The sequence below is a fragment of the Pygocentrus nattereri genome, chromosome 17 (assembly GCF_015220715.1).
Source record: "Pygocentrus nattereri isolate fPygNat1 chromosome 17, fPygNat1.pri, whole genome shotgun sequence".
Lineage (NCBI taxonomy): Eukaryota > Metazoa > Chordata > Actinopteri > Characiformes > Serrasalmidae > Pygocentrus > Pygocentrus nattereri.
In genome coordinates, this window is record NC_051227.1 from 4,155,114 (window position 1) to 4,167,674 (window position 12,561).

The 12,561-nt window shown below is 42.5% G+C and overlaps 1 protein-coding gene across 6 annotated transcripts in view; it reads right to left on the minus strand.

Moving 5' to 3' along the window:
- Positions 1 to 12,561, minus strand: part of gria4a (glutamate receptor, ionotropic, AMPA 4a) — a 126,549-nt gene that overhangs the window by 9,456 nt on the left and 104,532 nt on the right. For 2 of the 6 annotated variants that reach the window (XM_037546359.1, XM_037546362.1), the window contains exons 13-15: positions 10,990 to 11,237; positions 9,373 to 9,384; positions 2,792 to 2,906 (exon numbers count right to left, since the gene is read on the minus strand). In XM_037546359.1, coding sequence (XP_037402256.1) covers positions 2,792 to 2,906; positions 9,373 to 9,384; positions 10,990 to 11,237 — 375 coding nt within the window. Of the gene's footprint in view, positions 1 to 541; positions 657 to 2,791; positions 2,907 to 9,372; positions 9,385 to 10,989; positions 11,238 to 12,561 lie in introns of all 6 variants that reach the window. The other 4 variants (XM_037546361.1, XM_037546364.1, XM_037546360.1 and 1 more) reach the window with 2 other exon arrangements.

A 12,561-nucleotide genomic window follows, 5' to 3' on the forward strand; every position in this document is an offset into this window, starting at 1 on the left:
ATGTAATGAGACCATAAACTACAGCGACGAACCCTGCCATGATGGCGGATCATCCATAAAACACTGTGCTATGACATCATATTCCAAAGCCCTACTTAGAATGTGACTGGAGCTTGCGTCATTGTTGCATAGTGCAGATTGCTAACACTACAGAGGCTCGTTCTCCTGGCTACGACTAAACTGATGTAATGGAGAAATTATCTATTATCTATTTTTAGTTTTTAGGAAAAATTGTGCATAATCTATAAATATGACGGCACATAAAAAGATTTTTCAATCAGCTAATAAAAGCTTAGCACTTCCACTGTGGGCCTACATGCTAACATTACAGTGGGTCACTGAAATATAATAAATGGGAAGTGGTAGGGAAAATGATTTTGGATTTATTTGGGGAAAAAATTATATTATGATATATTTTGTACCATCAGCTAAGCTCAGGAAGACTTGGCACCCCACTTTAAGAGCATGAAGTTTGAAAGTTGTTGTTTTCAGAGCAAAATTTTATTTATTTATTTTTTTTCTGTCGGCCCCGGAGACTGACCTTACTTCCCGAGTCCTTGGGTCCACATTCCCCTTTATCGTACCACCACTTGTTTTTCAGTTTGTCTAAGACTCCTGCTTCACTCAGTTTCAAAACTGCAAGGTTTACTGGGGTTCTTCACCGGGGGAATAACATAAATAACATCATAGGACATGTTATTTTATGTTATTAGATAAGCAGACATAACTTGGCACAGATAAACAGTAAGTGACGGAGCGAGGGTCCCACTGTAAACGCACATTTATGCTTCTGTGTGGGATCCCCCCTCCAAGTCACTTCATGTAAAAGGCACATTCTGCCACGCTGGAATAAATAAACTCAAACGTTACTGTTAACACAGAACCAATGAATCATATGAATCAAATGATTCAAATCTTTTTTAGCTCCTACACTATTAAAAGGGATTCAAGGGTTGTTCAGTAAAGGCAAAAGTTCTGTTTAGAACAAATAGATCTATATAAAACTATTTTCTGTTTAAATGGTTCTTTTGCCTGATATTATGATTCTTCAGATTGATGGAGAATGTTTTCTATATAGCACCACAAGGGTTCTACTATAGAATACTTTTTAGTGCTATAGAACCCATTTCAAAAAGATTCTATATAGAACATCTACAACACATTCTCCATCAGTTTGAAGAACTGTTTTACCATGCAAAGAACCATTTAAGCTTAAATGATCCACAAACATTGCCTATGGAATACAGCAACATCAGGCTCATGGATGGATTGATTCTTTCGATTATAAGTCTGATTAACAAATGAACAAATACAGCCAAACAACCAGTCTATACCATCTGTGCAGTGTGTTTGAATCAATCTCCCATCACCACCATAAGGTGAAACAATAAATTGGACGTTCACTTAACTGAACTAGAAGAACTGGTTCATAAAACTGAATCAAACAGGACGTTCAGCATCACTTGACTGTGCTTTACATGTGCTTTATCTGAGCAGAAGTAGCATTGGACTCGGTTACCGAATTCAATCTCATTATATACTGAGGACATAAGAATTAAACTGGCTGCGGTTGTGAATCAGTAAATTATTGAATCAGATGTTCGGTTCATTGAAATATACAGTTTAAAAGAATCAGTTTAGTTAGAATCAGTTGGAATTGAATCATTTTGGAAAATGTGACTCAGACACTGAATTCATTTCCAAAGAATCAATTTGGTGCAAATGAATCTTTTTGGCTCCACTTCATTGTAAATCATTCAATCAGACATTTGATTCATTCATTCAGGTGTTTTGAGAGAATCTGTTCAATACAGCTGTGTTCAATAGAACTGTTTCAAACTTTCCCTTACTACTACTACAGTGTGTAAAATAGAATCAGATGTTTGAGTCATTAAAACACATGATTTGAAAGAATCAGTTCATAAAAATCAAACTTTTCATTGTCACTGTGACGAGAATCATGGAATTGGAAACTTGATTCATTTATGTGGACAGTTTGAAAGAATTAGTCCAACAGGACTGACTCAAACTGCCCATTGTTATTGTGATGTGAATCATTGAATTGGATGTTTGAGTGATTGCAATGCATGATTCAAAAGAATTAGTTTGTAAAACTGAATCAAACCACCCATCACTGAGATGTGAATCATTGAATTGGACCATTAATTCAATCGTTTGGACAGTTGCGGAGAACAATTGAATGTTGAGTCACTGCAATGCACGATTGGAAAGAATCAGTTTATAAAAATCTGTAAAACATTCCAGCGACACTGTAATGTGAATCATTGAATTGGACAATTGATTCATTCATTTGGAGAGGTTAGAAGAATGAGTTCAACAGGACTGACTCAGACTGGTCCATTGTTATGATGATGTGAATCACTGAATCGAATGTTTGAGTCACTGTAATGCATGATTTGAACAAAACAGTTTGTAAAACTGTATCAAGCTTTCCATCATAGACATGTGAATCACAGAGTTGGACAGTTTGAAAGAATCAGTTTGGTAAAATCGAATAAAACATTCACAAATCCAAATCCTTGCCCTGTTTGCCCTCTTTGTGTCAGTGCTGCTGGAGCTTTGTCGCCCCCTTAGGCCAGAGGGTCAGTGTACAGGTGGTGAGTGTTTCTGTTTTAACAGTAACTGCCCTTTTCTCTGTGTTCTGGTCAGCGAGGCATCTGATTGGGTTCACTGTGGTCAGGGTTGCCATGGCAGAAGTCTCTTTTACGTGACAGACTTTTTTCCTCTCTCTCTTTTCGTTACCGCTCTCTTGCGTGACACGGTGGCTAACCTTGGAGTCCCCGCCCCCGCTGCCACACTCCCCTTTGTCGTACCACCATTTATTTTTCAATTTGTCCAACAGGCCTTGTTCATTCAGCTTTAGCACAGCCAGGTTCACTGCGTTTCTTCAGTTCAGCACACGCACAGGCACACGCACACGCACACACACATGGGGGAGAAGGGACGCTCACGGACGGGGACGGAGGACAGGAGGAAAGAGAGAGGGACAGGGAGGAGGACGAGGAGGACGAGGGGAGACAAAAGAAAAGAAAAAGGAGGAGAGACGAGAATGAAAATCGGAAAAAAGGAAGGAAGCTCAGTTAGTGAAACTCAGTTAGTCTCTCTCTCTCTCTCCCTCTCTCTTTCTTTCACTCTCTCCTCTATCTCATTCTTGTTTCTCTTCTCCTCTCTATCTTTTCTTTCTCTCTTTTACACTTTTTACTCTCTCACTCTCCTTTTCTCAGAGACATACAGAGAGAAAGAGAGAGAGATAAAAAAAAAAAAGAGAGAGAGAGAGAGAGAGAGAGAGAGAGAGAGAGAGAGAGAGAATAAGTGTCTCTCCTCTGCAGAGGAGGAGTCAAATAGCTCCAGACGGGGGAAGTATGTTGGAGGGGGGGGGGGGGGTCTTGGAGTGTGAGTGGCATTTTAAACACGCACTCACACACATACACACACACCCACACACACACCTTGTTTCTGTAAATTGTGGGGACATCACAAAGACCTCCATTCATTTCCTGGAGACCCAAACCAGAACTAGTACTGACCCTTAAACATGTATTTAAAACGGAATGATGATGACCAGATTATGGTCCCCAAATGGAAGAAAGATGCCCACAGATGAGTGTATAAACAGGTTTTGGTCCCCACACCATTGCATAAACAGACACACACACTCAGAGGGGATTTTAAATGCCACTAAAATGTCCTTCTTTAAGCTGGAAAGTCTCCAGCGTCACTGAGGCTGAATGAGCTGAATCCGGTCTCTGCTGAAGGAGAAAGAAAGGATGTGGTGATGAAAAAGGCTTTTTCTGTACGAGGTCATCTGTGTGTAAGCGTCTCTCTGTGGGTCAGAAATCTGTCTGCTGTGGCGGCTACTCTGCTGTCTGTGTTCGTGCCTGGGAGAAATGTGGGCTCTGTGGGCCTTTTTTATTTTAAACAATAATTATGAAAATAAAGCATAAAAGCAAATATGTAATTTTTTATTGTATCTGCAGAGCTGTGTAACTGTAGGGCTGTATTTCTGTAGAGCTTGAACACTGTAGGGCTGGATTTCTGTAGAGCTTTAAGACAGTAGGGTTGTATTTCTGTACAGCTTGAAGACTGTAGGGCTGGATTTCTGTAGAGCTTTAAGACAGTAGGGCTGTATTTCTGTGGAGCTGTGTGACTGTAGGGCTATATTTCTGTGGAGCTGTGTGACTGTAGGGCTGTATTTCTGTGGAGCTGTGTGACTGTAGGGCTATATTTCTGTGGAGCTGTGTGACTGTAGGGCTGTATTTCTGTAGAGCTTTAAGACAGTAGGGTTGTATTTCTGTGGAGCTGTGTGACTGTAGGGCTGTATTTCTGTGGAGCTGTGTGACTATAGGGCTGTATTTCTGTGGAGCTGTGTGACTATAGGACTGTATGACTTTAGGGCTGTGTCACTGTAGGGTTGTATTCCTGTGGAGCTGTGTGACTATAGGGCTGTATGACTAGAGCTGTGTGACTGTAGAGCTGTATTTCTGCATAACTATTAGATTATAGGGCTGTATTTCTGTGGAGCTGTGTGACTGTAGGGCCGTATTTCTGTATAGATATTTGGCTGTATTTCTATAATTGTAGGGCTTTATTTCTGTAGAGTAGTATGACTGTAGAGCTGTATGTCTGTAGGGCTGTGTGACTGTAGGGCTGTAATCCTCCAGGCCTGCATAATTGCAGGACTGTACTTCTGTACAGCTGTATGTCTGTACGGCTGTGTGACTTCAGGGCTGTATGATTGCAGGACTGTATTTCTATATTGCTGTTTGCCTGTAGGGCTGCATGATTACAGGACTGTATTCCCATAGGACTGTATTCCTGTAGGGCAGTATGACTACAGGACTGTACTCCTGTAGGACGGTATTCCTGTAAGGCTGTGTGACTGCAGGACTGTACTCCTGTAGGGTAGCATGATTATAGGACTGTATTTTTGTATAGCTGTATGTCTGTAGGGCTGTATTACTATATAATTGTATGGCTATATTTCTGTAGAGCTGTATGACTGCAGAGCTTTGTGTTTGTAAGGCTGTACGACTGTAGGGCCGCACTCCTGTAGGGCTGTATGATTGCAAGACTATTTCTAAAGCACTGTATGAATGTAGGATTGTTTTTCTGTAGGACTGTATTCCTGAAAGGCTGTGTTACTTTACATATATAAAGTAACATATATATATATGTATATCTGAAGGTCTGTAAAGCTATATAACTGTAAAGTTATAGCTGGCCGGTATATGCATGTGCAGGTGAGATGGTCATTTTTGTATTCCTCTCTTGTCCCTTCTGCCTGCTGCAGTGTGCAGGGTGTAATCTGTAATCTCTCTCTCTCTATTCCTCTGGTCCCTTCTTCATTCACGCTCCATCTCTCCTATTCATTCTTCCTTTGTCTGCCGCCGTGTTGGTTCTCTCTCACTTTAATCACAGTCAGGCTGATCCCACACAGTAACCCACCGCTCGCGCTCCGTCTGACGCTCGTTCTCAGCCGGCGTGTTTGCGTGGGCAGCAGCGCGTGTTATCTGTCCTGTTATTAAAGGATCTCTAATGCGCTGTTCTTTGTAGTGGAACTCCGGTTCTATGAGCGCTATGTGTGCGCAGACTGCAGTAATGAGCCATAACACAACAGGATTAACTTCAATAGTTTAATTAGCAGCGAACAATTGGCCTTGCTAGGCTCCGCCCACAAACGTGTTCCTTTTGTAACTACTGTTGTGATGTTGGATGAGCTTTACAGAACATGCTGAACCTCTCAAGACCTACACTCTTTAACAACATCAAGGGTTCTTTAGTGAAGACAGTGGTTCTCTTTAGAACCATGAACATCCAAAGAACCATTTTTCATGATTAAATGGTTCTTTACATATGTAATCTTTACAAATTGAGTCTGTTCTACAGTTTCTCATTAGACTAAATGAATAACTGACTCTAAATGTAGGTATTGTGATATAAACTGAGTCTGTTCTACAGTTTCTCATTAGGCTGAATGAATAACCGACTCTAAATGTAGGTATTGTGATATAAACCGAGTCTGTTCTACAGTTTCTCATTAGGCTGAATGAATAACCGACTCTAAATGTAGGTATTGTGATATAAACCGAGTCCGTTCTACAGTTTCTCATTAGGCTGAATGAATAACCGACTCTAAATGTAGGTATTGTGATATAAACCGAGTCTGTTCTACAGTTTCTCATTAGGCTGAATGAATAACTGACTCTAAATGTAGGGATTGTGATATAAACCGAGTCTGTTCTACAGTTTCTCATTAGGCTGAATGAATAACTGACTCTAAATGTAGGTATTGTGATATAAACCGAGTCTGTTCTACAGTTTCTCATTAGGCTGAATGAATAACCGGCTCTAAATGTAGGTATTGTGATATAAACCGAGTCTGTTCTACAGTTTCTCATTAGACTGAATGAATAACTGACTCTAAATGTAGGTATTGTGATATAAACCGAGTCTGTTCTACAGTTTCTCATTAGGCTGAATGAATAACCGGCTCTAAATGTAGGTATTGTGATATAAACCGAGTCTGTTCTACAGTTTCTCATTAGACTGAATGAATAACTGACTCTAAATGTAGGTATTGTGATATAAACCGAGTCTGTTCTACAGTTTCTCATTAGGCTGAATGAATAACCGACTCTAAATGTAGGTATTGTGATATAAACCGAGTCTGTTCTACAGTTTCTCATTAGGCTGAATGAATAACCGACTCTAAATGTAGGTATTGTGATATAAACCGAGTCTGTTCTACAGTTTCTCATTAGGCTGAATGAATAACCGGCTCTAAATGTAGGTATTGTGATATAAACTGAGTCTGTTCTACAGTTTCTCATTAGGCTGAATGAATAACTGACTCTAAATTTAGGTATTGTGATATAAACTGAGTCTGTTCTACAGTTTCTCATTAGGCTGAATGAATAACCGACTCTAAATGTAGGGATTGTGATATAAACTGAGTCTGTTCTACAGCTTCTCTAATGTAGGTATTGTGTTATGAACTATGTCTGTAGGTTTAACTGAATTTTTTCAGCCTCACAACAGTAGCTACGCAAGAAGCTACTGGGCGGAGCCTGGAGAGGGGATTAGTGAGCTTTATGCTAAAATACTGAATGTAACACACACACACACACACACACGGGGTATGAAAGGAATAATACTTCACAAAAAAGTGATCGGGAAAACAGAGAAGGAAGAAAGAGAGTGAAAGAGAGAGTGAGAGAGCGAGCTATCCTTGCTGCTGTGCTGTTTTAAGTGATCTGATGAAGCAAAACATCAGAAGGAATTGATTGTTTATAAAGGAAAAAAGAAATCGAGAGAGAGAGAGAGAGAGAGAGAAAGAGAGAGAGAGAGAGAGAGAGAAAGAGAGAGACAGAGAAAGAGAGAGAGAGAGAAAGAGAGAGAGAGAGAGAGAGAGAGACAGAGAAAGAGAGAGAGAGAGAGAGAGAGAGAGAGAGAGAGAAAGAGAGAGAGAGAGAGAGAGAGAGAGACAGAGAAAGAGAGAGAGAGAGAGAGAGAGAGAGAGAGAGAGAGAGAGAAAGAGAGAGAGAGAGAGAGAGAGAGAGAGGTGGTATCTCTGCAGTCTTCTTCTCCACACAGTCTAACAAACTCCAGCACCTCCTCATTACGTGCCCACACTGAAACTTCTCCTCCTCCAGCTCTTCAACACAGAGAGGATCTGTTTACCTTCAAGACCAAACCAGCACTTTCACACCTGAAATCTGTTACAGCACCGAGTCTCAGTTCAGGCCCTGTGTTCTACTCTCACTGGCCACTCTATTAGAAACACCATCCTTCTACTTCTGCTAGCTGGCCACTTTATTAGAAACTTCCACCTTCTGCTTCCACTAACTGGCCACTTTATTAGAAACTTCCACCTTATTCTTCCACTAACTGGCCACTTTATTAGAAACATCCACCTTCTGCTTCCACTAACTGGCCACTTTATTAGAAACACCCCTCTCCTGCTTCCACTAACTGGCCACTTTATTAGAAACATCCACCTTCTGCTTCCACTAACTGGCCACTTTATTAGAAACACCCCTCTCCTGCTTCCACTAACTAGCCACTTTATTAGAAACATCCACCTTCTGCTTCCACTAACTGGCCACTTTATTAGAAACATCCACTTCTGCTTCCACTAACTGGCCACTTTATTAGAAACATCCACCTTCTGCTTCCACTAACTGGCCACTTTATTAGAAACACCCCTCTCCTGCTTCCACTAACTGGCCACTTTATTAGAAACATCCACCTTCTGCTTCCACTAACTGGCCACTTTATTAGAAACATCCACCTTCTGCTTCCACTAACTGGCCACTTTATTAGAAACATCCACCTTCTGCTTCCACTAACTAGCCACTTTATTAGAAACATCCACCTTCTGGTTCCACTAACTTGCCACCTTTTTAGAAGCCCATCTCCTGCTTTCACTAACTGGCCACTTTATCTGAAACCCCCTACTGTACTACACTGCAGAAGTACTTGAACACTGAGACACAGTCTTATGTAGGGAACTGCTGTTACACTGGCTTCTCCAGCAGAGGGAGCTCTTATCACATCTGGTTAAGGGACAGGTGATTGGGGAGAATGTTTAATAGCTGATTTAAGCCTTAAATATAAACACAACCAGAGCAGAGAGAGAGAGTGTGAGAGAGAGAGATAGTGGGAGAGAGTGGGAAAGAGAGAGTGAGTGAGAGAGAGTGAGAGAGAGTGAGAGAGAGTGAGAGAGGGAGAGTGAGAGAGTGAGAGAGAGTGGGAGAGAGTGAGAGAGAGAGTGAGAGGGTGAGAGAGTGGGAGCAAGAGAGAGAGAAAGAGAGTGAGAGTGAGAGAAAGAGAGAGAGTGTGAGAGAGAGCGAACAAGAGTGGGAGAGAGTGAGAGAGTGTGAAAGAGAGTGAGAGAAAGAGACAGAGTGAGTGAGAGAGAGTGGGAGAGAGTGAGAGAGAGTGGGAGAGAGTGAGAGAGAGAGTGAGAGGGTGAGAGAGTGGGAGCAAGAGAGAGAAAGAGAGTGAGAGTGAGAGAAAGAGAGAGAGTGTGAGAGAGAGCGAACAAGAGTGGGAGAGAGTGAGAGAGTGTGAAAGAGAGTGAGAGAAAGAGACAGAGTGAGTGAGAGAGAGTGGGAGAGAGTGAGAGAGAGTGAGAGAGAGAGTGAGAGAGGGTGAGAGAGTGGGAGCGAGAGAGAGAGAGAGTGAGAGTGAGAGAGAATGAGAGAGAGAGAGAGTGTGTGAGAGTGGGAGAGAGTGGGAGAGAGTGAGAGAGAGAGAGAGAGAGTGTGAGAGAGAGTGAGAGAAAGAGACAGAGAGTGAGTGAGAGAGAGAGATAGAGAGATAGAGAGAGATGTGGGTTTGTATGTTTACCTGATGCTGGTTCTGTAAAGGAAACAGAGATTAACACACACTGCAGTGTTCATACAGCATGCAGTGAGAAACAGATCCACAGAAGCCTTACATGTACATAACATCCTCTTCAAAATAAAGGTTCAAAAGGGTTCTTTAGAGCAGCGGTTCTCAAAACGGTCCTCAGGAACCACAGAGGGTCCACATTTTTGCTCCAGCTCAACTTAGAACACGAGCACAGAGCGAAAATGTTGGCTGACAGCCGATTAGAGAACCACTGATTTAGAGCCGTAGAAGAACCACTTTTGGTTTTCTGAACGGAGGGTTCTTTAACAACCACTCTTTTAAAATAAGGGTGCCAAAAGGGCTCCTTTAGAGTGATGCCAGAGAATAACCACTTCATTAAAGAACCTTTTAGAGGGTGTTTCTTTAAAGGGATCTTTTGAGCGATGCCATGGAAGAAGCACTTTTGGTTCCCTAAAGAACCTTTCAAAGGAGGGTTCTTTAAGGACCATTATTTAAAATAAAGCCACCAGAAAAGGGTTCTTTTAGACAATGCCAGAAAAGAACGATTTGTGTTTTAATAAGGAACCTGTCAGTGGAGGGTTCCTTGAGAACCACTCTTTAAATTAAAGGTGCCAAAAAGGGTTCTTTGGAGTCACGGCATGGAAGAACCACTTAGAATAATGAAATGTGTAAAGAATCTCCACACAGTGTAAATGTTTTATACCAGTTAGAACAGTATATCCAAGTAAAGAACCTGTTAAGAACCTTTATATTTAGAGTGAATGTTTGCAGAAACCATTCTCAGTGTTTACCACTCTGAGGCTCTCCTCATGTAAAGGTGAGGTGTAGGGTGGAGCTAAACTGCTGTAGACTGAATGGGTGGAGCTAAAGTGCTGTAGGCTGAATGGTGGAGCTAAACTGCTGTGGGCTGAATGGTGGGGCTAAACTGCTGTGGGCTGAATGGTGGTGCTAAACTGCTGTAGGCTGAATGGTGGAGCTAAACTGCTGTCGGCTGAATGGTGGAGCTAAACTGCTGTGGGCTGAATGGTGGTGCTAAACTGCTGTCGGCTGAATGGTGGAGCTAAACTGCTGTGGGCTGAATGGTGGGGCTAAACTGCTGTGGGCTGAATGGTGGAGCTAAACTGCTGTGGGCTGAATGGTGGGGCTAAACTGCTGTAGGCTGAATGGTGGAGCTAAACTGCTGTAGGCTGAATGGTGGGGCTAAACTGCTCTGGTCTAGTATGTTATCTAGACCCTTAGCAGTTAGAAGTTTAATACAGTTTCATTTAAGAATACAATTAACGATGATCCAAGCAGAGTCCTGCACACTGTCAGACTGAGAGAGCAGCACTGAGAAGAACCTGCAGACACTCACTACTGAGAGCACAGAGAGAGAGAGAGAGAGAGAGAGAGAGAGAGAGAGAGAGAGGGAGAGAGAGAGAGGACGAGAGAAACTGAAATGAAGAGACAACAGAAAGACAGCAAAGAAAAGAGAGAGAGACAGATAGAAAGAGAAAAGAGAGACAGAGAGGCCGAGCGAGTGAGGTAGAGGCCCAGTAGGGTAGATGGAATACTATAACAGCTGAGTTATAAAGCTGTTATAACCGCCAGGTGTTATAATACTCCACCCACCTTAGCTGCGAGCCTTTGGGCGTGGCCACTCCGTATCCTTTCGAGTCCAGGTTCCCTCCGACCTTCATGGTGTCGCAGGGCTTCCTCTGCTCCGTGTACTCGTTCATGGTGGACTCCAGCAGGAAGGCGTACTTCCCCTTGGACTTCCGGACTCGCGCCACACCCTCCGCTGTCGTCTTTGTGAACACGCTCGGCTCCGCCGACTTCATGTACGCCCACATCTTCTCGTACACCGCGATCTTCGACCTCTGGGGGGCAGCAGTGAGGGGTCAGGAGAGGGGCAGGTTACTGCAGTACTGTAGCTTTAGCTATGAGGCTAATGCAGCTAAAATAATGGACCATTTATAGCCAGTCTTGTAGTAAATGACTTAGCTTAATGGTTCCCTTTGGAGAACACTAATGTCCTGTAGAACACCTTTAGTTCCCATTAGGAACCCATTAGCTGTATCAGGAACCAGAACACCTGTTAAACCACTAGAGTCTTTTACACTATGATAGCAACCAATCTGGAAAACACAAGACTACTGGGAATCAGCAGAACCTTTTAATATGTTCTGTAATATTTTTTTCAGTAGGGTTCTGTTGTTGCCCTGGGAGACTGATGACGTAAGATAGGAACCGTATCACTTTCATTCCATTGACATGAACAGGCATTCTCTATGCTTTCAAACTAGTTAGCTAGCTAATATGGTTCTTCAAGGGTTCTTTAGTAAAGATAATGATCCTATATAGGGCCATGAGCACACAAAGAACCATTTGCATTGCATGTTTGGTGAAATGGTTCCTGAGACTGATGGAGAATGTGTTGTAGATGGTTCTGTATAGCACCAAAAAGGGTTCTGCTATTGTAATGATGTCAAGCTTGTAACAAGAACGATTTTTGGAGGTAAAAAAAAAAAACCTTTTCAAAAAGGTTCTATGTAGAACCATATGCAACACATTCTTCATCAATTTGAAGAACAGTTTTGCCATTCAAAGAACCATTTAAGCATGCGCGTCTTTTTAAGAGTGTAACTCTGGCTTGATGCACTGGATACAGAGACTGGACTAATTGATGAAATCTCTCCCAGGAGATCACAAGTTCAATCCCCGGTGATGCCACAGCCATCCGTAACCGCAAGTCCATGAGACCCTAACTGTCCTCTTGTTCTCTGGGTGGGTCAGGTGGTCCTCCTTACCTCCCCAGCACTCAGTGTGATGCTAGCCAGCACAAGCGTCTGTTGGCTGGTGTAACAGAATTAGCAGTTATTGTTCTACTGCAAGCGTGTTGAGCTCCAGTGATGTTGCATTAGTGCAGTTTGGAAAGATGGTGGAGCTTTGAATGTCTCACAGGAGCTCGCGCTGATCCTCTTCCTCCCAGATACCATGTGCTTTTTCCTGTTCCACCTTAAGTGGAACTTGTTAAGTTCCACCTTAAGTTTCGCGTGTTATTGCGTCCATAGAGGTCTACGACACATTTCATAACGCAATTCTGAGCGTTTTACAGCAGGGGCCCTATAGCGACAGCCAAGCCTGTTCAAGCGGTCTTGGACCACCAGCGTGTTTTCGGCTGAGTCTCACACAAAGACGACT